The 27748-nt window shown below is 39.9% G+C and overlaps 1 protein-coding gene across 2 annotated transcripts in view; it reads left to right on the top strand.

Annotated features, from left to right (window-relative positions):
- The window catches only part of ppp2r3a (protein phosphatase 2, regulatory subunit B'', alpha), a 94711-nt gene that overhangs the window by 47752 nt on the left and 19211 nt on the right, over positions 1-27748 (top strand). For both annotated transcript variants that reach the window (XM_073875623.1, XM_073875619.1), the window contains one exon: positions 5621-8262. In XM_073875623.1, coding sequence (XP_073731724.1) covers positions 6127-8262 — 2136 coding nt within the window. In that variant the 5' untranslated portion in view covers positions 5621-6126. The remainder of the gene's footprint in view (positions 1-5620; positions 8263-27748) is intronic.

Genomic DNA, 27748 nt, shown 5'->3' with positions numbered 1-27748 from the left:
CATTGCTTTGCTATGTTTCACACTCTTCCTGTCATCTTGAGTTTGGTCTCACTCGACAACCGGCTATCTCAAGGCCTACTTTGAAAGTACACTATGTTATTGAGAGTCTGTTTGGGGATACTGGAACTCAAGAGCGTTATCATAAACAAGTTCTTCAGTGTATCTAGTGTGAGAAACTCTAAGCTGCCCATAGTAGAGAGGGAGATGCACAACTAAAAGCCCAATGTTATTATTTTTACTTTGAAAGAACTATACCTGTTGTCACCCGCAGGAATTTTTTATATAACGTACACTACAGTATATGACCCGTATACTCTTTGAACAACACTTTTTGTGTTAATTTTAACACAAAATACACACAAAATTACACATCATGATCATGTGCCAGATTTACTCTTGCGCCAGCGCAAACCATCATTTTGTCGTTAAATAACGACTGTCGGGATTTACTAAAGACGCGCAATTGATCATTAGCGCTGAAAAGGTGTGGTCTAATTATTTTTGCAACTGACCTTATTGCATATGCATTTCTAGGAGTTTCCCTTTCAGACGCAAAATTTTTGGGAGGAGATTCTCGCAACGCAATTTACTAATGTTTGCGTGTCTTATAAGTGTGGTATTTTCGCAATTATTTAATGCAGAAAAAAGCTTGTCTTAAATTTGCCTTGAAATGGCTGCAATTATCGTACAAATATTTTATCAGATGTCCCTTTCGTTTACACAGCGACAGCGTTTTTGGGGCTTAAAAACGCAAAAAATTGAAACCACCCTCCAGAGTGGAAATCTTAGAGGCTGTTTACACTTGGCATTAACATGCGTTTTCATCGATCGGATCATAAGTGGACGACATTAATGGCAGACCTGTGTAAACGGTGTTCAAAACGTTTTGAGCTCTTTCTCTTACGACCACTTTCAACTCCATTCAAAGGTGATCGAAACCACTTTCGATCACATTGCTTTTGTAGTGTAAACGCATATGTGGTTAATGTGTTCGAACAGCCACACGCGACCGCCTTCTCTCCGCCCATTTATCTAATCAGAGGTACTAAACACATTGTTTTATATCTTTTCTGACTTCTGGCTTGAACACACGGTGAACAGCGCTATTTTTAGTCTTTCATTGATTAAACTAAAGCGGCTGATCTCCGCATTCTCAATTGCGCTGAAATTTCAGAGAAAGCTCTAATAATACATGTACAAAACACTGTGCAGCATGTTTACTGACAACACAAGCAGTGGACTCCGACATAATATTAGTTCACGTCCATATAAACTCGTCATTACTCCCGCTCGCGTTTAAATAACGGCAGAGAGACTCAGTCTCACAGACCACCCCCTCACAGTATTCAGAACAGAAGCGGTCGAAAGTGGACAAAAGAGACGGATTTATATACAAGGTGTAAACGTGATGTGTCTTTCTCATCCACTTGTGATCCGATCTATGAAAACACATCTTAATACCAAGTGTAAACAGCCCCTTAAAAACGCTCTACCATCGCGTTCCTGTCTAAAGGATAAAAACGCAAAAGTCTGCTCACGGTGGCTCTCATCGCGTTAACGTCACAGGCATGCACCAGTTCAGGAAAATAACAACAAACAAGTCAGATTATTTGCCATAGCAGCTCTGATAAATATACAAGAGTCTTTCCAGCAGTTGTACGAAATATTCACAGCTAGTATTACTGATCAGAGAAAGTGCATTAATTACCTCTATCAAATTGTTGATGCGCCAATTCGTCAAACCAGACAGCTTTGGACGACACCTAGGAGAATAAGGAAGAAGGTTGTACGCAGGCGTGTGGACTTGGTGTTGTTGTGTGTCAGTGCTTCACATTGCCACCTAGCTGTAACGTGGGGTGCTTGAAGAAAGCGAAGGAGTGTTGAATCCATGTTCAAAAGAGGTTTATTAAGTAAATCCCAAAAGAGCCAGCAAACACATCCAATAAGGGGCAATCCAAAACGTAATCCAATGACAGGCAATAGGTCAGGGCAGGCAGCAAAACAAACAATATCCAAAAAACAATCACGGGTCAAAAGCCAGCAGACAAAGAACAAAATGCAGGATAACAGATGACAGGTAAATACAGGCAGGCTAAACAGGCTGGACATACAAAGTAATAATCAGCAGTGACTGAACAGAACTGAAGTGGCTTTATACACAACAAACAGGAAGTGGGAAGTGAAGTGTGACATGGCATGATATCAAAATAAAAGTCAGAACAGAATGGGGGGTCAAAATAAAAGTACAAAACACAACCAAACACAAGACAAAACCCTTACACTCGCCACCTGGAGTGCATACTACATTGAATATCACAGACTTTTGCATCACCATATGCACGCAAATCCCCCCCCCCCCCAAAACGCTCGTATAAACGTGGAATAAAAAGTGATAATGAAACACCACTTTTGCATTTTCTCTTCAGATCGTTTACGTGTAAACGTAGCCCCAGAGAGCAGAGAACACGCTATACAATGCAGAGGATTGTTTTAACATGTAACAGTGCCAGAGGAACATATAGGAGTCACTAGGAGAAGTCACACAATACCAGACATTTCGAAACTTCTTGTAAACCTTCATTTTTTGTCCTCCAGTTCTTTTCAGTGTATACTAGGGCTTCATTAGCTGGGATTACACAACCGAATTTTCCGCTGCGATTTTGTGTGGCGCTGAACTCAAGATCTCCTCTGCTTATTTGCAACCCTGAACTAATCTGCGCTGCTCTTAGTATATTGCGCTGGTCATTATGGAAATCAGCTGTTGCGTCTGTGTTTTTTAATTTGTGCCTTTTAAGTAAATAACACACAGATATTACCACTCCCACTGGTGCTTTCTTGGAATTGCGCTCTCATGCTAATTTGCCCCGTTTAGTAAATCTGGCCCAATGTGTTAAAATGACACATAATGGGGTGGTTTCCCAGACAGGGATTATCCTAGTCCAAGACTATAATGTATGTTTAAGCTGCTTTTTGTAAAGATTAACAACCTACAGCAAACTTTTGGATTTGTTTTGCATTTTATTTCAAAACCAATAGCATTAATATTGAGTTGGTTCTCTAAAGGCTTACACTCATCTGGAAAATCTTTCCACTGTATAGTATATTCTGCTGCATTTATTTGCTCCCATTCAGACGTGAGTTCGTGTAATGACGTTGGGTGATGGGATCTGGTTCTCAGACAGCGTTCCAAATCATTTGAGAGGTGTTTAATGGAGTTGTCTGGGCTTTATTCAGGTCAGTTAAGTTCTTCCACACCAGACATGACTGTTTATTTATGGACGATGCTTTGTGCATAGCGACAGGCTAGATCAAGCGCCCTTCCCAGACCTGCCATACAGTTGAAAGCATGCAATTCTTTAAAAGGATTGGATTGTATGTGTTTATATATATGGAATAGTATTAAAATATTTCAGGTATTGAAAACTGTTGTTTTCATGAGCTCCTTTCTTATTTATTTATTCTAATCATATGCTGGATAAACCTTAGGGCATGGCTGTTGCTGCTTTTATTTCGTACCATGGGAATATCTATCACAACTTACAGCAGAGAAAAAAGACATTCAGAAAATGTAATTTCCTTTTTAAGAACTGCATATTACTAAGGGAATAAGTAATATGCAATATGCAACAGTGCAAGTTTCATGGCCGACTGTTCTTTGTAAAACTCTTTTTCTTTTTGGTCTATTGTAAACGACAGTGACTATCAATAAAGGCAATAATAGCTCACAGTGAAGTTGGCGGTGGGAAGTCTGGAGTGTAAAAGGCTGGGCAGGCAGGGCCAGTTCATTGTGAACAGTCCCTCAATTCAGATTTACAAGGGTGTGGATTGCAGGCTATCCTTGTAAAATTCTCTCACTGGATATTTTTGCATGTACCACCACATCAACAGTGCCCATCTCCAGAAAAAGGGCTGTCACAATAAGGGCTGTCTCTTTTGTTCATGTGATTTACAGTGTATGATAGATGTTATTTGTACATGCCATTGGTTTATTTTTAAACTTGGAATCATTTTCCTATGAGATTTTAAGGCTTGCTAAATAATTGCAAAGGGAAAATGTACATTAAATAATATTTTAAATATAATAATAAATACGTTTTTATTACAGCCAAACTGATTTACATGTTTAAGTGTAATATAATATTCCTGATTTTTTATTTAGCTGTATGAGAGTCTATCCTGTAACAGCCAAAATATATTAGCTTTTTTGTCAATACTAAAGTAAACTAAAACATAAGTGCTATTCATTCTCACAGGTGTGAGTCTATGGGGCATAGCTTGAAGCAACACCAATAGTGCAAGCTCACATCAGAGCACTCCAAAGCTGTTCATACTTCATGTTCTTTATGCATCTAAATTCATTTTGCATGTCTCATATAATAGCACAAAAGTGCCTTTCTTTATCTGCTTAAAATGACCTTATTTGGAAGAGATGCAAAAGTAGCAGTTATCACAAATAACCATCATTAGATCCAATTAGGATGACAGTCCTAAAAGCAGCAATAATTTATAAGGCAGTACAGTTATGAATGCAGTATATTACTGTGAATTCGGTAATGACTGGTCATTTTCAGGGTTTATATTAGGTCGTGGTGGAGATCCTGGAGACTTTTTTTTTTGCAGTTTCTGAGACACCGAAGCTTTAATGAGGCCTGCTGTGAGAGGACAGAAATGGAGGAAGAACAAAAGAGCTAGACAGAATGTAAAATAGAGAGCGAGAAAAGAACGATTAAAAGATTATATGAGTATGTGCTGCTTTGGCTCTTATTTTCAGCTGAAATTATTAATTATTTATGATATTAATAAGCTTTTTATAGCGTATACCTGTATTATAAATAAATATACTTATAATCACCCAGTGACCCAACTGTTGACTTAATTTTCATTAGAAAGAACAAAGTTTACAGGCAGAGTGATAAAACTGTATGTGTGTAAATGAAGTAACCCAGCATTTTGGGTTAAAACAACCCGGTATAGATTAAATTACAACCAAATGGGTCAGGTTGTCCTTTGTTGACCCAACTCTAGGTTGAAAATAACCCAGCATTTCTTTTTTTTTTTTGAATGAACCAAAGTAGGAGTAAAATCGTTTAAGTTGCCATTTGTGTATTTGGAAACCTTTCTCTAGCGTAAACTTGCTATTTTGGAAGGAGGTGGGGTGTTGTTAAAGAATTCTAATGGAGCGTCTGTGTTCTTTCATCACAAGCTCTTTAACAGCTTCTACTAAAGTGGGCCTCTTTGAGGATGGCTTTAGGACTGCTTTTGATAGCACAGAAGATATAAGCTGCCGGAGGCTTGGGTATAACCACATTTCAGTCTTATAGCTATAGTTTTTCAATATCTTTTCAGTTGAAATACATGGTTTGTGGCTTACTTCTGGTTCAATTTTATTCTGTGCATTCCCTCTATTTCTTTATATGACTCATTCAGGGACAGAACTATTCTTAAAATCAATTGGTCTTTGGCCTACCCCTTACTCTGAAGAAGAGCAGTATAGGTGTTGTTAGATGTACAAAGGCCGGATGTTCAGACCCTAGGGTCTCAGAGACTATATAAATTTTGATTGATCTGTATAAGTGCCATCTTTCTCTTCCTCATCCTTGTTTTGTCTTTGTATTCACAGGTGATGTTCTCACTGGACTCTCAAGCATCTGATTCTGGCTGGTGTTAGAGAAAGCAGGATAAACGGAGAGTAAAACATCTGCTTAACACATAAACAGAAGGCTGTCACCAGGTGTGCTGTATGTTTTGGTATTACAAAGGAAGTCAGATGACTTCTTCGCGCCCAAAGGCCTACGTTTTCTACAGGAGGGATGATCTGGAGTACTGCACACAGGCCTATCATTAGGCCATTGGGGCCCGTGCTTAGGAATGGATAGCTTTGCCACAAAATGTTACAGCGCAACTTCCTTTAACTATGGGGCACAGATAAGAGATTGTTACGGAAATATTTCTTCTCTTGAACTCAACAAAAGCAGCAGTTTTTGGAGTAACTACATATCGTTGTGTGGCCAAGTGAAGTAGATTTTTATTTTTAATGATTCACAAGTTTTTTATATGAGTGTGTATAGCATTTATTGTTTTTAAGGGAAACATTTTTATCATATAAACAAATATAAACAAAAGACCATGGCAGCAACCTATCGCATTGTGGTCAGCAGCATTAACTGTTACAACAGTGTTGTCATTGACCGTCGTGTCCAGCACACTGTACACTACTGTAATGGGCCCTGTGGTGCCCTAAAACATGGACTTAACTGCACAGTGGCTCACCGAAGCACTTGTGCTGAGCTTCTTGATGCCCACATGTCCAGACAATGCTCTGACAGACCCATCAGTATTCATGAGTCTAAAACTCTGGAGAATGGCAACTGTGGGCCTGGTGCTTTCTGTGATGACTACCACCAGGTTGTCCCTAGAGTCAAGAAAGGATCAGCCATCCAAAGCTCAGCCAGTCTTAAGGATATAACGGGGGAGGCCATAAACTTGGCCAGTGGCAAAATCAAGGAGTTTTCATTTGAGAAGATCAAGTACTCCTCCAGTCATGTGACATTTAGAAAGGGTCGTAAGGTTAGGCCAGATTCTTTCAGCAGGAGGTCGACTGATCTAGACATCATCTATGGCCAGTTCACAGGGAATGATGAGAACTGCCCTCCATTCGGGGTATTTCAGAAATCCGTTCTAGAAGAGCACAAACTAAGTCGCAGTGCATCCCTGGAGCAGAACTTAAATAATGTGGCCACGCTATACTTAAACAGCCTCACGGAGGAGAACCTAATTAATCGCATTTTAGAGAAAACTAAGGCAGACAGCAGTGCCTCAGGAGAAGATATTAAAGCCTGTCTGGACATTCTCCTCAAGTGCTCTGAGGACCTGAAAAAGTGCACTGACATCATCAAACAGTGTATTAAAAGAAAGTCTATGGGCGGAGGCAGCGATGACTCAAGTAATCCTGAGATCATTTATAAAAACGTGATGGCACGTCTCTCCAACTACCTGAAAAGGCTTCCTCTTGATCTGGAAGGACAAGCTGGGCGGCAAGAGCACAGTGAGCTTGCTGAACTAGTGAGTAGCATACATGGGCTACAACAAATTCCCTTCTCCCCCATCTTTGGCAATGAGCAACCTCCACGTTATGAGGACGTTGTTCAATCCCCTCCACCCACAAAGCCTTGGATTAAATCCTCCCAGCCAGAACCTCAAGAAGGCTCCAGGGATCCTGTATGCAATGTGAAACCCATACAGACTCCACCTGTTTTGTCAGCACGAACATCTTCATCAGCTAATGGTTTTCAACATGGCACCTTGCCCTCAGCCTCCAGTGGTGATTCACCACCCTATATCTGCCACCACACAGCCTCAAGCAACCGACCGGACACACTCTCTCTCTTGTCTTGCAGTGGTGAAAGTGTGTGTAAAGATGGCATGGAGACTCTGTATATCGAAGAGGAGGATGGAGATGTGGGGCGAATGTCAGACAGAACAGGTAAGGGGGATAAGAAGCACAGTTGTGGGCTCTTGGAGTCCAGACAGTACTCAAAAAAACCTAATGGCTACTCTGAGCCTAGTGTTTCAGATAAACTTCACGAACTTAGCAGGAATGGAACTGCATTAAAGGCTAAAAATGAATCAACTGTCAACCAGATGTATTTGCCCAAAAGCACAGATTCCAGAATGTTCTCAAAGTCAACCTCACACAAGAGTGGGGCTGATGACATTGATAAACTGCTGATGGACCTTGAGTGTCTTTCCCAGAACATGCAAAAGGAGCCTCCCTTGCCCCCTAAACTTAAGAACTTTGCCCAACAGACCAGCAGCTCCCCTCAGCACCAGCATTTAATTGATAACTCAAGGGTTAAAGAGCTACCTGTGACATCTTCCTCTGGCCCATCAGTGGCTAAGCAGTCTAGGCCAGGGGTTGAAGCCACTGAAGAAGATGATGGAGCACTGCTTCTTAGGATCCTTGAGAGCATTGAGAGCTTTGCTCAGGAGCTGGTGGAAAGTGGAGCTGCTAGAGGAACTCAAAACAAGGAGCGAGAGGTCATGCGTCTTCTTCAGGAAACACTGGCCACCACCAAAGCCGAGGTGGATTCACACCCACTGTCATTACCTTCTTCTGAAACCTCCCCAACACCTGCAGAAACACCCAAATCTACACCTCTACCAATGTCCTTAAGTGCTCCTGCAGCCATACCTCTAACTGCTTCTAATCTGAGGGACACAGGCTCAACGCTTCTTATCCAACAGACGCCTGAAGTCATCAGGGTGAGTTTGTGCTATACCAGGTTTATGCATGTAGGCATGCATCAGTTATGTAGAAAATCCATTTGACAATTAGCTGAAGTGCAAAATTAGTGCTCTCATACTGTTGACAGTATTCCATTAAATCATGTTTCTGTTTGAAAAACTGATTTGTGCCAGAATTGGGGCCAGATTTATTTATTTTTAAAAATATAATTTATCAGATTAAGCAGTTATGGTGCTGACTTTTTTGTAATACTTTGTATCTTAGAGGTAAATGATCCCGGAGCATTCTTAAATACAGGTTGATGTTCATAGTTCAGCCTCAAATATTTTTCCCCACAGACCTTTATAATAGCCTAGTTTGTTTACTCTTATATATTCCTTTCTCAACAATATGCAGCAGCACTAGTAGCACTAGCGTCATGTCGCTGACAATACTAGAGGATTGCAGAGAGGCACTTTGCAGTGAACTGTAGGCTGAGTATCATGTGTCTTCTGAAGCTGGCTGTCATCTTTAGCGCATTTTTGCACATCCATCATAATGGGGAAAGAAAGCACAATTTGTCATACTCTAGTTCAGGGGTCTTGGGATTGAGGCAGGAAAGTATTTATTTGTATGAATGATATCGATTTTCAAAGTGTAGATCTTTTTGAGGAAACACTGAAGCAATGGTGTTTCTTTGTTTAAGTGACACAAAACTGCAAAATGTTACAAAATATTTAAATGGCTATATGCTATATACATTGCATCAAATATGACATAGGCATTCAAATATGTTTAAGATTTTACATACACACAAGCTATTTATTGTATATCTTGTGTCAGTTCTCGGCACATTTAAGCACATTTTTTTGTGTCCTCTGTTCTTTCTTACTGGTAAAACATGTTTATTTTCCAGGCTTTGTAAACCAATACCGCTACATTATCTAGGGCAATGCTATTTATGACGTTGTCATGACATCTGTCAAGAGTGGAACCCCTTAATAATGGGGCTCCTCCTCCAATCCTATTTCTGTACCTGTTTGCATAACTAAGAACCCTTAAGATTGATGTGTTAAATGCTTTTAAGCACACATGTAACCCCTATGTGTATACAAAGATGTGCCCAAATGGCTATTGTGATGTATTTTGGTTGTATTAGGTACAGATGTGATTCAGAAGTTAGACCAAACAGTTTTGGTTCTTCAAGCTAGATGTCTCCGTTGAAGAGAACATGTACATTACATATGCCATAACATTCATGCACACACTTTTAGTATGTGAGTACCCTGGAAATTAAACTCTTGTTAGCACTGCCCAGATTTGTGAATGCTGTTCAGTTCAGTTACAGGAACACAGTGTAGTGAATGTATAGCTAGATACTGCTTTAAAGTTTCATCTAGAACAACATGCAATTAGTTGGCATTTAAAGTATGCTTGTTATCTTTGAAGCTCATTTGATACAAGACTGGGATGTTTTTCTAAAATGCACGTCACACAGGAGCAGGCCCTCATTGGTCCACATGTTATTTTGGGACTGAGCTGTGTTGCTGTAGCCATGCAGTTGTAGTGGACACACAGTTCTTTCAGAGAGCACTGGTAGGTCATGGCAGAGCAAGCAGCAGGGATTTTGGCACAGACACTGTTAATGGTGTTGATTTGCCCAGGGCACTTCTCCTCTTCCTTGTCATCCACAAACAAAGGTGTCAGGAGGACTAAATCAGTTTTACTCCCCGCCTACTATTTCATGCCGCTAAGAGACTGGCTGTCGCCAGAGGGAAAACGGACCCAATGTTGCTGTGGGGGTGACGGCTAAGTTTGGGAATAGCTCGCTGCTAACCTGATCCCCTCTCTGGCACCCGAGGGGGCAATAAAAATAAGAGCCCTACGCCAGGAGCCCTGCCCACTGCCCCATTTAAACACAAAGCTGCCAATCACAGTGATAAACAAGGATGCAGAAAGGTTGGACCCATGTGTTCTTTCTTCGAGCAATGTCAGATGGCTTTGCTGTTTACGATGTGAATCTGTGCAAGGGTCTTCAACACAGTGCACCTGCAATGCCCTAAGTGCACCCTGGTGTTTAACCAACCTTTGTTTTCCACGTTTCATCTCATTTGGTTCCTGTGTGTGTCATCGCAAACCAAAAAGTTTTGAATGGATCAAGATGTGGTCCATCTGTCAGCATCTCGGCACCTGGGGGAACGGCTCCAGATCTAACAGTTGCTGTTGTGCGTTGCTGCAGAACCGAGTGTGGTCTCTGTTTGTGTGTCTCTTTCCATCACATGGTTCATTGCTAGACCAAACAGCAGGTGAGGTTGGAAGTGGAAAGTCAATCTGGGTTTGGTCTCAGTGCTGACAGGGTAATCTCTTACTCCGGATGCTAGGGCAAGTGCTTCTCTCCTGAGATCTAGTGCTCGATGTAAAAAGATTCTATTTAGACCTGAATATATTTGAAATGCAATTGAGCAACCTCAGATCTAAGGCCACTTTTTACCTTAGAAACCACGCCTTTCACAGTGGACCGGAGATCTTGTCCTGTTGGTTTGACTGCATGGTGCAGACAAGGCGATATGTCTATCATTGCACCTGTCAGGAAGTGCAGTTAATCTCCATGGTGACAGGGAACCCCTGCTTGGCAATGGGAGCGTTACAGTCAATATAAATCAGAAGGATCTCTTCCAAGAGTTCAGGCCAACAAGTAATGGTCAGAGCCACAGATGCATCACAGTGGCTCACTACTGGCCATGTGAGTGGGTCAGGTCGACACGACACTTCAGATGAAAGAGATATAAACCGAAGAGGAGCTCCAGAGTGCTATTACTTGAGTATGGCCATTAGCAAACAAGACATGAAATCTGTGCAAGTGTGGGAGGGCAGCCCAGTCTTGATAAATAATGTATAATTTTCTGTGCACCATTAAGGCCATTTAACCTTGGATACCTTAAGGCCTAGAGGATCCTTAGAGAAGCTTAGTTAACTTCTGATTCGGTTAAAAGGAAATTTTAAGCATGTATTGTCATTTAAATGTGTGCTATGGATATAGTGCGATGTTTTGCGTTAATGAGAGAGAATAGACCAGCATAATAGGGAACAATGCAATTAGTGTGCCTGTTCTAAGCTTTAAACAAGAAAAGCGTTAGACGCAGATGTGGTAGAAATAAAATATGAGCAAGTGACAACAAAGTGAGTAAGAGTAAGGGGACTTTTGCAGTATGCTTGTACAACTGTACAGATGGCAGTCAAAAGGCTAATTTCTGTCAAAGTCGAAATCATTTACATTTAAGCATTTAGTAGACTCTTTTACCCAAAGTCACTTTTAGAGCAGTACATTTTGTTTCAGTATGCGTGTTTCATGGATTCGAACTTCTGACCTTTTGCACTGCTAATGCAATACTCTACCACTAAACTCTACCGAAGTTAGATCTACTATCATTCAAGTCTCAATCACAGCACACAATGAAATGTGAGTAGTAAGCTAGGGCGCCTAAACCTCCAATGGTGTCCACCTTCTTATTTGTTGGAATTGTTTGCATAGGGTCAACAGGGAGTTACATCATCAGTATGGCTGTCCTGGACTAAGAGGAAATGAAATCACAGCTGAGGCTTGAGCCAAGAAACCCCCTTGTACACAACATCCTTGTGTGAATCACTGCCCGTTGCTATTTGTAAAGGTTTTCCAATACAGAAAGTAGAGGATATAGCTGTTATAGGAAACAATATAAATCTACATGGCAACAGCCTACTTTAGACAAAGCACACTGTTTATACTTTTAAGCACTGATAAGCACTGCACGTTTTATTCTCAGCCCTTGGGAATTCCCGGGATTTAGGATTTCTGAAGAGATATGCTTATTGAATACTGTCTATTGTGTTGGAGGATGCTAAAATGTCTCCTGAAGAAGGCCAATATAACCGGATAACAGAAAATCTGCAAAGAGTTGGAATGTGGTTTGAGCTGAGGTTCCTGAAACCTCGATGGTAGTGACAGCAGCAGCAATCCACCTGTCACTCAAGTGGCCAAACCCTAATTATGCAGAACTTTAAAGCCGCATTCACATTAGCAGCGACTAGCAGTAGCAGAGCAACACAATCTCATTGATTTCATAGGAAGTTTGGCGACTTATGGCGTCACGAGCGACAGTGACGTTGGCGACTGGATGGGGCGTGTCCAGTCGTGCGACAATGTTTAACTTTATGCAAATTATGAGCGATTTTCAAGAGTGACTACCAAAGAGAACAAAGCAGTGGAGTTCACGTCATCCGTGTCTCGTCAGTTACTGGAGTGGACGTTACTCATTTGTTTATGACAACCAGATTTAGAAATGCCTCTTTTGAAAGAGACAAGCGACATACAGCAACAAAGTCGCTTAAAATGTGAAGGTATCTTAAGGCTTACTGTGCTTTCACACCGCCAACGGCGAGAGCGTCAAAGTGGCCGGAAGTCATTCATTTTCAAGAGAGCCGGCAGGGAGCTCCGTTGAGCAGCGGCACGGCGCGTCATGTACAGTATGAGCATTGAGGAGAGTTGAAATCAGCTCAATTTTATGGTAATGAGCTATGATAGGGTTGGCAGCAACCAATCGGAAGGCAGAAACGTTCGCCGCAACCAATCGGATGGTGGAAACCTCCACTTGAGCATCCACTACACTTTTTCTATAGGTCGTTTGTAGAGCAACCAGAGCTTTTATTGACGCTCTCGCAGGTGGCGGTGTGAAAGCACAGTTAATATCATTTAAACGGATGAGTTACAAAAAAAATTCCTCTCAGAGTTGTCATGAAGGGCAAAATTATCTATATAGAACAAAACCACTTTTTGTACAAAGCTGTAAACATCTTTTGTTTCTGCTGTAAAGTTGGGTATTTTATCCCTTCTGGCGCCTGTCTCTTGTGGCCAGTCCATTAAATGCAGTTTGTCTCTTCTGTGTTGGACTCAAGAGAGAGACCGGAAGGTTGCTGTTTGATCTCTATGCTGGCATGATGATGATTTGGCAATAGAAAAACAGTAGCTCTGTGTTGCTTCCTGTAGCGTGACAATCAGAAACAGTAGCTTTCTATATTTGCATCAATAAAACTGTTGCTCATTTATCGTCTTAAAAGCCAGATGATTGGGTGAATAAAACAATGGTATTTTTATTTTTAAATAATTCACTGAGTGTAAACTTTAAAAATGAAGAAGTCAGTTAAGACAGAAGTGGTGATGCCTGTTCTTGAGTTAGTGTTTTAAATAAACCTTGTTAACTGTTAAAACACCCTTTTATTTGTGCCATAATACAACCCTGCCCAGACTAATTTGCAATGAGTTTTCCGCACTCTCAAAAAGCTTTGGAAATTGGGTGGGACAGCTCTTTGTTTGCCACAAAGAGTTTTAGGAGGTACACTCTAAATTCTGCTGGCTTATTTTTAACCCAATGCGGGATAAATATTGGACAGAACACATACTGGGTTAAAATGACCCTATTATAGAGTTGTTGTTATGCAACCATGGGGTACAATAACCTAGAAGTTTTGTTAAAACAACCCAGCATTGGGTCAATTTTAACCCATCGGTGTGTTCTGTCCAATATTTACCCATTATGGGTCAAAAATAACCCAAACATTTTAAGAGTGTAATAAATAAACCTATGCTGGGTTGTTTTCAATGCAATGGTGGGTGGTTTCAACTCATGGTTGGGTTAACAGCAACCCAACATAGGTTTATTTATAGCCCAACATGTGTTCTGTCCAATATTTATCCAGCATTGTGTTGAAAAGAACCCAGCAGAATTTAGAGTATATTTATATTAGGACATTTAATTCGTTTTTACAAACATACCATACAAAAAACAATCCTGGTGTGCATCTTGAGACAAATCATTGGCAATGAGATATGCGAGTACAATGTGTTTTTAAAATAAGGCACCTCAAACATGCATTTTAGCAGGCTTGTGCACAATTCAGAATTTCAGAATTGGCCTCCATTCAATTCATGAATTGGAATTTGAATTAAACTGACTCCGCCCTACCCTACAGGAAGTTGAATTGGAATTGGAATTGGAATGACAGGAAGTGGAATTAAATTCATGGCAATTCAAAGAAATTCCACAGTCACACAACAGAAAGAATCTCACATACATTCAGTGTTAGGAAAGTTACTTTGGAAAATAGTTTGGCAACCATTTTAAATACTTAGTTAAAAGTAAAGCATTCTGGGAAATGAAGTCATGTTCCATCGTGTTCAACAAAATTACAATTACAAAAAAATTAAACTTAATTATTTGTTATGTGACTAGAGTTTTTAACATTAATTGCTGAGGGAAAACATTTCTTGTTAATGTAATCTGTAGTTCACATTAATATAATAGAATATGTAATACAATTCTGACATATACTGAAAGCTTCATTTTTAACACTTTCCTTACTTTATAATATGTATATGAATTTCTTTGAATTTCTATTGAATTGCAATTCTGCGTCCTTTAATTCAAATTCGAATTGTAATTCTAGATCCTGTTTTTGACATCAATTCAAATTCAACTCAAATTCAAGAATTGAATTGGAATTTAGGAGTCATTCTCAATTCAATCCTGAATTGTGCACAAGCCTGCATTTTAGTGTGGGACTAGGATAAGCCCTGTCTGGGACACTGCCCCTAATAGTTTAATATGTAATGATTCTTATAATTTATGTAATTATTTATTCCGGCAGCATGTGTGTGAAGATAGTCAGACAGACAGACAGACAGGTGGGTAACCAGACAGAGCCCTTCACGTAAACATGCTGTCTGGATGTTGTTATTAAAGAGATTACCCACAATCCTGGGAACAGAAAAAATACAGAAATCACATTCAGCGTGTCTCAAAACCCTCCAGACTAACCATGTGTCCTGAATTTGAGTAATCTTTGCAATGATGCTTGTAATGTCTGAGACTCAGCACAAGTGCTTATTAAGAGACAGTGAATACAAGCCTTGAGAATTCACAAATATTGAATCCTGATTGTGTTCAATAGTGTACTGTTAATGACTGGTTTTACTACTATAGCTCACTAAGGGCCAGAGGCAGCAGCAATTTAATCTCTCATTTTTATCGTCCTAAACTTTGTCTTTTCCTAATGTGTCACTTTAACCCACATTTTTGGTTTCTGTAATTGAGCATTTACAGAAAACATTGATTAGTAGTTTTGATAAAAATCCAGTAACAGAATTCTCAAAATCAAAGCACCTAGAGAACTGGCAATTGTTCAAACACCAGAACAAGCTTGTGTTGGAGGGACATACGAGATTTTGGCGGTGGTTTGTCTATGTGATTAGTGTTTTGTCACAGCAGGGATGTGTCAGTGTGAGCTCTGGTTTTGCTGGGTGTGTTTTTGCAGCTGGTGCTGCTGGTAGGCGTGAATGTATCAGGGGCTGAGAGGAGCAAAAGAACAAAAGAAATGTGGAAATAAAATGGTGCCTTTAGCTGACATTTTGTTCAGCTGAGCAATAAAACTAGATAATCTGATCAAAATGTTTGTACTCTGCTGCTACGGGCACTAGCATGGGGAGTTTAATGTTCTTCTGCATTTAATTTTTGAATGATGACTAAACCAAAGAGAGTAAGAACATCTGAGTGAAATGTAGTCGAAATGTAACATGAATTTAGAATTTGGTGCCTATTTGACCGAGAAAGACAGAACGTGACTTTTGTATAGAACGTGACTTGTGCATTTGTATAGAAAACTACAACTCCCACAATGCACAGCTCTGCAAGCTACGCCCATTAATCCAGAACAATGCTCAGCTGTGTGCTATTGTGTACATACATGCCACGTTGGTATAAGAAAGAAAATAGAAACACTGACTTTATAGTCAGACGTTCATTTACCCCTGCATGCAGGCTTTGGCTGTCGCTTCCAGTATATGATTCTAAAATATGTATCCAGGACACCGCTGTCCATATACAGTACGAAGCTTGGATGGTTGGTTCACTACACAAACGAATTGTGTCGTAGAAGCAGGCTTCACTCAGTCTCTTATTTATTTTTGAGAGTGCTTGGCCAAATGTGTAAATAATCCCAAAGAAGAAAATGCCCCACCCTGCACACAAACGCCTCCACCGCACTATATGTTTACTCCACAGACACGTGAAATGTGTCTGTAAAACAAACACGGCGTGCAACAAACACACATGTACGCAAAGTTCCTCTTCCCTGGGACCATTTATCCTATTATCCATATCCTGATCTGATGCAGAAATCTCATCCAGAAGGCGCACAGCGAGAGTACAGGCACTACTAGTCCATCCAAGCTTGAAACAGTCTAGGCTCCTCTACGCAGCAGAGGCCGAGGCTCCGGCCTCCTCCCCGGGCTTCTCGACGCAGCTCTTCACTGTATTGTGGCTCATAAAGTTGCCACGAACAACGGATTAGAGCATCACGCTTGCTAAATCACCCTGTTCCATATCACATTGATTACCTTCCGCTATTATTGTAACATGAAGCCTGGCTCGCTCCACATCGTCTGTTAGCTTAGCTTAGCATAAAGATGGCGGCTGCTCGTTTCTTTTCGGGTATGTTCGTGTATTTTTGTAAGTCCCACCCACTGATCTGTAATAGGGCTGTAGCGTGAGTGGGCACCACCCATAGCCCCCCCCCCCACCCTGGAAAAATTAGCATTTGTAGTCTAATACTGCATTCAGACCAGGCGTGAATCGCGAGTGATTTCAATGTTAAGTCAATGTGAAGACGCGTTGACGTGCGCCTGGAGGTCTCGCGGCGCGAATGAGGCATTTAGCGTGAATTGAGGTTTGCCGTGGGAATCGCGCGAGTTGAAAAATGTTAACTTGGGCGGAAAAATGCTCCACATTAACCAATTTGGAGCTTGCTCTAGTAGTGACTTGATTACAGAAAGCGAGCGGAGTCGCAGAAGCCCCTCCCATGACGCGAATTTCCGTGTGAATGTCTCGATGACTACAATTTCATGTGCGGCTTGTTGAAAATGTTGAAACTCAAAATATTCAATTGGCAAACTAGACGCGAATTTGGCGCCTCAAATGCGGCTGGTGTGAACCCACGGTTACACCCTCAACAAAGATTTAGCACTTTCTTCTTTCAATGACGCAAAATCATGTTTTTTACATTATTGAAAGAATTGCAACACTGAAATCTATATTTCTCCCATCTCAGGGGAAACTGAGGGAATGATGTACGACCATTCAAAAACATGACTGGGTTTCTAACGATACAAAGCTTAATGCATATGGGTGAAGTGTCCCTTTAAGCATGGTTAATTTGCTCTGATTGAGCTTAAGAAGGAGAAGTGCTATGTCCATGACCTTCAACCACACACATTTACAGTAAATAGACCTTTTGACTATATGAAAGAATTCAAATAGTCTAAAACGGTGTGGAATCTTAAGCTCTAGTGTTTAGTCTAAAACCTTCTTGCTTCCAAATAAGTCATCTACTTTTACATTTTTGCATTTGGCAGACGCTTTTATCCAAAGCAACTTGCATTGCATTCAAAGTATACTTTTTATCAGTATGTGTGTGATTCTGTAGAATCGAGCCCATAACCTTTGCATTGGTAATGCTATGCTACTAATTGAGCTACAGGAACAGTTAGTGAACCGTTATAATACGTTTTTATCTTACTGTATAATGGTCATGTTTCATGTGTTTATGGTCGTTTATAACAGTGGTTCTAACAGTAGGGGTCGGGACCCCCATTGGGGTTGTGAGACAGTATGGGGGGTCAAAAGATAATTTTCAGAAGTCAAATATTTTTTTAACAATTAGAAATAGCATATTTTTTATCCATTATTGTAACAACAGATACAAAATATTAGTTTAATGAAAAATTATGCCATCAGGCTTTCGATTTACATTACCCTCAATTGTGACCCTTGGGGTGATTACGACAACATTTGCAGCAGATGAGTTTACAGCACCACGTTAATTATACAGAGATGTGGGCGTAGGTCATTTTTGTGCTTTAAGTTTATGCTATTATTTTTGTTGAAATTTAATGTATTGACCAAAGACACCGCAGGAAGGCGAGTAGAGAGGCCAGTGGAGGAGAAGCAGCAGTGCCTTCAGAAAGGCCAGCTTTACAATTACAGTCCACAGATGTATTAAACTCAGCCAATCTGTTTGTATTCGTCAGAAACAGTTTGCCTATTAGTTTGTGTGTGTGCCGTTGCGCAACTGTAACAAGAATGGACTTGCTGTGCTTCATGCAATGTGCCAACCCATCTCATTAGGTTAGATTAATGTTGAAATGAATGTAAACATGTAAATTATTATATAAGAATGTTATTGCAGTCTTATTAGTATTGTGTTCTTTTGTGTTGTAAATATGCTTGTGTTTTCATATGCCTACTAATGTGTGCTGTTGCCCACAATGTTTATATACTGGCGTTGCGTGACATGAGTAGTTACAAGAGTAGGTGGCACAAAATAAAACGTGGCAATTTTTTAAGCCGATAAAAATGAGAACTATATTGTATTGCGGAAGAGCACTTAGCTTGCAGCACTTCGACCTCGGGGCAGTAATATTGACGGAAGTTTGAGCGAGAGAAGGAGTAGTCAGTAGTGATAATGTTAATGCACGCCGAGGTCGAAGTGCTGCAAACTAATTGCTCTTCCGCCATACGATATAGTTCTCATTTTTATTGGCTTAAAAAATCGCCACATCTTATTTTGTGCCACCATACTTACTCGTGTAACTACTCATGTAACAGTCTTTAAATAGGGAAAACATGGAAGTGTTTTATGGCTACAAAATTCATCTTTGTTTGGATCCTAAGGAATGAATGGGGCTAGGCTAAATGCTAATGCTGCATTAAGACCAGCTGCGGTAGAGGCGTCGATTTTAATGTTAAGTCAACGTAAAGACTTGTTGACGTGCGCCTGGAGGTCTCACGGCGCGAATGAGGTGCTAAGCGCGGCACGGTAGACGCAATTCCACCTCATTCGCACATCTACTTTGCGCAAATGGCGCAAATTGAGCATTGCCGCGGGAGTTGAATTTTTTTTACTTTGGCAGAAAAACGTGCCGTGTTAACCAATACGGAGCTTGCTCTAGTAGTGACGTAATTACAGAAAACAGGCGGAGTCGCAGAAGCCCCTCCTATGATGCGAATTTCCTTGTGAATGTCTCCATGACTAGAATTTCACACGCGAATGAAGCGAGTAAACTTAAAATGTTCAATCGGAGAGTTGTCAGGAGTGATGATGTTAATGCGCGCCAAGGTCGAAGTGCTGCAGACTAAGTGCTCTTCCGCCATACAATATCCCAGATAGCAATGAGACGGCAGACCACCGGCGGTGCTCTGGCGGCAGAAGGGTCAAAAGGGCGTTATCGCAAACAGGTCTGACGGCGGAACGCCGCGGCAGCCGGTTTTGCATAAATTAAGCAGTCGGTCTGCCGGCTGCATGCTGGCGGCATCTCGCAACAAATGAGAGTGACGTATTCGGCGGCAAAAGTTTCATCCCCGCCAGCGGGACGCACCTACAGCCGACAGCTTGGGGCTGGCGGCATATAGAAGCCATGCGGATATTTTTTGCTATCTGGGATAGTTCTCATTTTTATTGGCTTAAAAATATCGCCACATTTTATTTTGTGCCACCATACTTACTTGTGTAACTACTCATGTAACAGCCTTTAAATAGGGGAAACATGGAAGTGTTTGGTGGCTTCCAAATTCATCCCTGCCTGGATCCCAAGGAATGAATGGGGCCAGGCCAAATGCCAACACACTCAAGAAGCGCCGCACAAAGATTAAGTGCACGCATCGAAAAAAGATAGCTATGCATTCATTTGTCTAAGCTGAGGTTAGTACATAGTAAAATATTGAAGAACAGTGGTGTTTTCCTTTAAAATGCAAATGCTCTAATGTAAACACCACCTAAGGCATTTTAGTAGACAGTTATGATACACAAGCATTGGATTCAGGTGTTCCTTGTTAACTTCCTACCTTTAAATACATCTTACAAAGGCAACTTTTTAGCTTGCAGAAATGGCCTTTAAATGAGAATTGGAGCTCCAGCAGGGTATCAAAGTCTGCCATCTAGTGTTTTAGATAGACCACACAAAATAAACATCACATGTACTGTATGGAAAAAGACAAATGCCATCATGGCATTACAAGGTCTTGTAAAATAATCCGCATTTGTTGCTGTTACTCACTACTGGTCATATTTTCCACCTGATCTAATGCAGTCCAGGGTATCTGGGAGATGAGAGCCATTGAAAGCTTCATGCACGTCAGAGATTCCATTTCACTCTCCATATGCCTTATATAGGCTAGCTAAGCCATATTCCCTGTCTAGATCTCACCGGGACAGGAAATGAGACACTCTCAGATCTTAAACCAAAGCCACTCGGCCCTATAAAGCTCCTGCCCGGATGCTTCCGGTGTCCGAGGTGATCTGTGAAATTCCTGACCCCAAACTGTTTTACAAGAAGCGAGGAATACAGTGAAGTTGATAAATGGACAGGCTGTGTGTGTGTGAATGAGCCATTTCAAAACTCTGTGGCTTGTGACCTTGTTTCGAGTGGCAAACAGCATTGCATAGAAGTCTGACAAACACTTCAAGTGTGACATTATTGACAACTGCGTGAAATGGGATAGATGAGTCATATTTCAAAGCATTTGTGTATTATGGTTTGCACATGGTTTGATTGATTGCAGGAATGTTCTTGAACTGTTGCCATAGGATAGATATAATTTCACCTGCTTTAGCAGAGCATGTGTAAGCCCATACCCCCATCTGCTGGTGAAGACCATTAATGCAGTAGCCTCAGCTCCATAGTAGCTTGTTTTCATATGCACATGTACGTTACAGGATGAATGTCTGTCAGTGTTTGTGCACCATTGCTGATTCAGGCAATTCTGTTTCAGTTGTTGAATAAACTCAGTGTCCTGATGAGATACTGCAACTGCAAAATCCTAATACCTTAGCAAAACGTATAGGCTACTGCTGGTTGCCCAATCCAGCAAAACTGTTTCCGTTTAATTCTTTAATGATGGCTTAACAGAAAGATCACAGTTCGGTGCTAACCTGTGTTTTGCTTTCATACTCTCAATGTATTTGGATCGAAAAACGTGAGTGGGGCTTTAGGCCAGGACCTCTAAAGTGCCCTGACCTGCCCTGAAATAGATGGCAGGAAAGTGGTAAACAACAGCATGTGGAAATTTCATTGAGCAATAGTCACCAACACGACCTCCACAAATCTATTGCAACAATACTGCATGTTCATGTCACCTACATGTACATGAACAAAGCTTAGAGTTAAAAAAAAAACAAGTACTAGTGTACTGCCAGCTTACTCATTGCCACATTAAATTTGGTATGCCTCCGTTATTTTCAATGACAGTGTTGACTTGGGCTGGCATGTTGAACTTAAGTTTTTGCAACATTATCCATGTTATCCCAGGATGACTACAAAAGAGCATCTTGTGTGCTTAAATAGATGGATGGATAACTGGCTTTAACCAGCGTAACTTTATACAAAATACAACAGATTTAGTTAAATGGTTACCTGGAAATATGTAATATCTTTAATATTTTGGTTTTGGATTAAATTAAATGCCAGGCTCTCAATGTGGACTACCGCTTTACCCCACTTTATTATAATGCATGGTGATTTACTGTATTAAATCTGATATTATTTATCTTTATTAGATTATTGTTGTTGTTATTATTCTTATTATTACACTGAACTCACCATATATTACAGTACAATACAATCTTACAAATTACAATATTACAAAAACATTATATTTAAATGTACGGCATATAAATTATGTTATTGTATGTCGTTATTGGAAAATATAGTATTATTATTATTAAAATATTATTAATATGTTATTAAATTATATTATTAATACATTATTATTATCATTATTAGACTTGTTGTTTTAGAAGTTTTAATGTCCATCCATATTTATTTTTCAATCTATTTTATAAAGAGACAAACAGAAAATACAGGAAATATGTACAAAAAATAAATAAAAATAAAATGTTCAGGACTAAATGTCTTCTTTAGGCATTGTCTGTGTTTAGTGTGACCTCTCTTGGCACTAAACGCATCTTGAGAGTTTTTGAGCAGAATAAAGTAAAAAGACAAATTTCTTTAAAATTAGAAATTAGAATTTAATTTCATTTAAGTTTAAGAGATCCTGCAGTTTCCTGCTATTGCTCAAGTGTAAGGGGAGTTATCCTAAAAACTTGACACTTCAGCTTACAGTTTTATACAGTTTTTACTACTATATACACATTTCCTGTATTTTCTGGATGTATTCTATTAAAGAGACTGAGAAACAATTATATATGATCACTATAACATTGCAAAAACAACTAATCTAATTCTGGCATGGTGGCCTAAGACTTTTGCACAGTACTGTATAATACTTCACTGTCTATTACCAAAGCCACCAGATATTACAATACAATACAATGTTATAAACGTTTATCTTTACACTTGTACGTATGTCAAATGCTATTTCCACAGTATGTGCTGTTAGGTTAATTTAATATTTCCTGTCTAGTTCTACTACTTGAACTTGAGTTCATTTAACATTTTCTTTATGTGGAAACTGATCCTATCCTCCGCTTCCCATTCCTCGTAAGCGTAATTGCACTTCTTTCAGCGGCTCCAGCGTGCGGGTTTTCTTAAAGGAAAGAATAGGCCCTCATAAAATCCACTTCCTCATTCACAGTGTGTGTGTGAGGAAATATAAGGCCTCTTTCATACCCCCACATTCCACAGAGGCTTGCATAAGTCCAGGTAAAGGGTTATCACTATGGCGATGGCATTTGACACTGCTATTTTCAAGCAGTCCGATTCGAACAGTAGTGTGCATGTCTGCGTGTTGGAATGGACAAGTGCATGTATGAGTATGGTCGTGGGATGGGGGTGGGGTATTTGTATGCGTTTCTAAAGTCTGCCCGGTGCCTGTTGCAGAAATAAACTGCAAATTAGAAGCTTTATCTTTAGGGGATCGTTTTACACACATGGCAGTAGCTCCTGCGTCAAAGCATGCGAGAGAAGGTGGGGTGGAAAGGAGATGGGCTGTCCTGTACCGGTGCTCTCTTTCTTCCCAGCAGTGGATGGAGTTAGACGCCTTTGCCATCTGCCCCCAGTCACTCCAACTGTTTGGGTTCCACATGAGTTATATGTGTAGAGAAAGGCTTGTGTGCTATGTTCACCAGTTTGCTTTAATACTGTGCAAAAGGCTAATAGGATACTGTTGACCTGTTACTAGCATGTGTTGTTGTTTATATAACTCATAACAGAATATAATAGGGTAGAGCTTCAAAGAAAATCCAATTAAAGATATTGCAAATTTTATTATGCAATGTCTAAAACACAGCTTACATGTCACAACAGTATAGAGACTCAGTATGTAGTGTGTTATCTTACATCTGAACAAGGTTGTGTCTTTCAATCAAGCCCTAATGCACAGCATTATTTAATTTAATGTTAAAGACAGATTGCATTTGTTTGCATGTGCAGCTGACATTGTGTATGTGCAGCTAACAGTTTAATAACTTTACACTGTTAACCCAGATATTGTCTTTACTTAAACCATGAAGTAAAGATCCATTAACATTTTGTGTTTTGGTTCATTAAACTTGTAAGCATACAAAATGAATTCAATTGAAACATTCCAGTAAAACAAACGTATTTTTGATTATTTATGCTTTATCACAGAATAAGAACTGATAAGAACTTTAACTACTTAAATATTAATAAAATGTCATAGAGGTTTAAGCTCTTATATTATTGATGTTGTTTTGTTGTAAATTATAATTTTGTGAAGTCACTGGTCAGGTGGTTAGTGTTTACTTCCATTAACCCTGTTAAGCACATTTTATTGTATTTCTCTTAGCAATAATGACGATGCATGTAAAAAATTGTTTTTGTATGTGTTTCTGTGGAGAATCAAGTTCATTCAATGATTTACTTATTGTGTTATAAATAATACTACTTAATATAGGTAATATAAAGGAAAATAGTGGAGATGTTGGACAGAGCATTTGATATTTCAAATTAAATCAACTTAAATTAAATTGAATGAACTAGGAATTTTAAGTGAAATTGACTATTTTTTGTTCAACTTAATAGATATTTTATAAAAATCAAAATGTGAACTAATGCTTTTTAGTAAAGACTACTAATACCAACTTGATTTGTCTGCTACACCAACTAAAGCCGAAGGTATACTAGGGATGTCCGTGTATGCGCGCCGTCCGCATCACGTCATTTTTGTCATCAAGAGGGTTCGTGGTCATCCGCGCGGCCCGTCCACGTGCAGCCCAAAATTTGAGACTGCGCGGACAGTGCACGTACAATCCGCGAACAACAGCGCATGCGCATGAAAATATTTAGACAGGACACTCCACTACAAACAATTATATCAAGGAAATGGAAAGCATTTGCACACACACTATCGTTTTTCTTCTTTAATTTTCACTTCTTCCAAGAACAGAAAGCTGTGGAACATGTTCGTTACCATAATGTTTGATTCCTGTTGTTTGTTGTCTTTTTGTTTGTTCTAAACTGTGTTTGCAATGGTGGATCGGCTACTTTTCTTCACCTATCCTAATGTTTTAAAGTACTGTAAATGTCATTGCTGCCCTGACGGCCTGGTAGAGTAATGATTTGAATAAGAAATCATTTGTATTGTGTATAGTGTCGAACGCGGCCATCCAAATGTAGCCGCGGGGAGTATACTTGGAAAGCTGCGCGGACGCGGAAAAAAGGTTTACCCTGGCCTTAAACGTTCTATGTTAAAGAGACAGTCCACTTTTTTTGAAAATATTGATATTACCCAAAAATAGTCCCCTGCTATTGAAAGTTACAAAGGGGATTATTTTCAGGTAGTGCATAATATCATTTCACCTGCTGCAGCCATGTTATTACGCCAGAATGAGAGTATAGCTCCTCGCCATATCGACCTAGAAAATCACAACTTTTATTTTCTGTCAGTCTTAGTACACGATGTAACTACAGAAGAGGTCAAGTTTTAAATAGGAAAAATATCGAAACTCTTTGGTTATTTTTTAGCGTGATGCTAATGGTCTAATCAGATTCAATGGATTAAGCTAAGATATGCTAAAAGTGCTAGCGCCAGACCCTGAGATCAGCTGAATGGATTCCAAAATGGTAAAAAATCAAATGTTTAACTCTAGGGGAGCTGGAAAATTAGCCGATTTTCAAAAAAAGTGGAGTGTCCCTTTAATACAACTTTAGTTTTACGGTTTTCAACGCAATTTTCTAGTAATGTCAACTAATTCAGGTTAAGAGTGCATACACTCTAGGAAAAAAAAATGCAAGAAGTTACAAAAGTTGCCACTGGGTGTACCTTTTTAAAAAATTACACTATGTACCTAAAAAGTGCATATTGGTACCATAAAGGAAAATGGTAAAAGGGTACTGGCCAAGTGGCAACTTTTGTATCTTTTTTCTAAGAGTGTACATAGGTTTTAAAGCAAAGATAAGTAAAAAAGCTTGATCTCCCATCTCAATGTTTTCTTGTCTCATCACTTTCAGTAAGTGATCTAATATAACTGTGCACCTCCTCTGTGCCCCATCCAACTCTAGTCTCAATGGCTTGTGCTGCACTTTTGCTGTGCCATAAATCAAAACACTAGCCAAAGCTCCGAAAGATGAGAAATGTAATGGAATAACTACAGTATCTATAGGAAGCAATGCATAATTTCTTTGTATTCTGAGTAAATATTTGCTCCAAGGGACTCAGAACTGCATCACATCACCAACGTGAGTCGCACATTGTGACATCATAATATGAGACTGAGGTGCAGATAGGGGTGTGTGGGACTAGGCGCACACCGTACTTCAGCTGGTGATGGCATCCCAACACTGCGCAACTGAGACCTGCAGAAAACCAATGGAATGAAAACATTATTATTCCCTCAAACGCAACTAATATAGTTCAGTCTGTTCAGCATTGATGAGTATCAAAGCCGCTGCTCCAATCACTGCGAACTATTTCCGAAAGGTTATAGAGATCAGGTCATATTGATAGGTCATAGGTGTAGACATTTGAAGAACTAGAAGATGACACCTTTATAGCGTTCCGATAGCTCTGGCATCCCACATAGCGCATTTGCTGTTAATTGAAGACTCGGCGTGGTTGCGGTGTTTGCACAGTGTCCAAAATGATGAGAAGAAGACAGGTGTGATGAGCTTGGCTCCTGCCAGTGCAAGAGCACCCCTAAGGACCCACAGAGCAATCCAGAGTCCCGGGCACTGTTACAGCTTGTACTAGAACAAGTCGACCGGTGTAAGTGGGCAGACAGGTGTGATTCTGGAGCTGAAGTGAAGGGGGGCTAGTATTAACTGTCGTCTTGCTCATAGGGTTTCCCGGCGTTGACCGGCACTGCTGGACTCAGCGAATGCACTTACATGCTTGCATGGACAAGCCCCTCTCTACTTCAACACCCAAAACTGTTTCATAACCCAGCCAGCCAAAATAACTCAGAAGACAGGCCATGACTTAGACCATTTTAATCTGCAGTCTGTGGGAAAGAACCTAATTGTATGTTGAAAATGTGAAGATCACAAATGTAGTATACATCATGTCAAAATTGAGATTTCAGAATGCGTTCAAGTGATACTAAATTATTTGTGTGCGTTTCTTTTGTACCCTGTCTGTGAAATCCAGGCTAAAGTCTTATAATCTAATTTTGAGATTAGGAGCATCAATGTTTGATTTCAATCATTGCCTTAATTAGTCAATATTAAATATATCAAGGTTATATTTTCACAGATTATTCTTTTCATTATATATCATATTATGTAGAAATCAATAAATCACAAAAAGTATTTTTGCTTAATATTCATAGATTATGTGACATTTATCATTTCTTAGACAGGAAAGTTTAGGTGGAACAGGAAGTAATATGCAGATGAAATGATCAAATTTTCGTCACCATGACACAAGCACAACCACATAACATGTCAGAGCACATCTTTGACAGCCCTGAATTTATTTTACTATTACACAAAGTTTCCTGGGCGGCAAGTCGTTCAGGAAACTGATGATAGCTGAAGGTGTAACATATATATATATATAGTATCTAATTCAGTCTGAATGTCACACGCTTCCACTATCACATTCCAGCAGTTCTGATAGCATAGACCTTAGTTCACACATTTAAATGGTCCAGGCAAAGCCAATGAGGAACATTCAGACCAAGAGATTGAACAGTTCTTGGCTAGCCCTGCACTTAGTCAGAGAGACAATGCGTTCAGATGCTTAAGGATTAAGGATGACTGAGATGGTAGGGGAAGGTTTTTAGAATGTAACCCTGGTTCCAGAATAAACAATGTTGGTTCCAGAGATCTCAGACAAGGTGACACTCTTGGATTCATATTGTTTAACAGTGGAGGACACTAAAGGCCTGGCCTGCCCTGGTGGTTTTTTTTTGGTCATTTGCCATGATTTGTCAAGCATCGTCATGCAAATCAATTGAAAATACACAAGACTTGCAATTGTGGTCTTCTTCATATTAAGTGTGCTTGATCTTTATTTTAAT

The sequence above is a fragment of the Misgurnus anguillicaudatus genome, chromosome 2, assembly GCF_027580225.2.
Source record: "Misgurnus anguillicaudatus chromosome 2, ASM2758022v2, whole genome shotgun sequence".
NCBI classification, from domain to species: Eukaryota; Metazoa; Chordata; class Actinopteri; order Cypriniformes; family Cobitidae; genus Misgurnus; species Misgurnus anguillicaudatus.
Note: the sequence above shows the minus strand (reverse complement) of the source record. Positions and strands in the feature narration are given on the sequence as shown.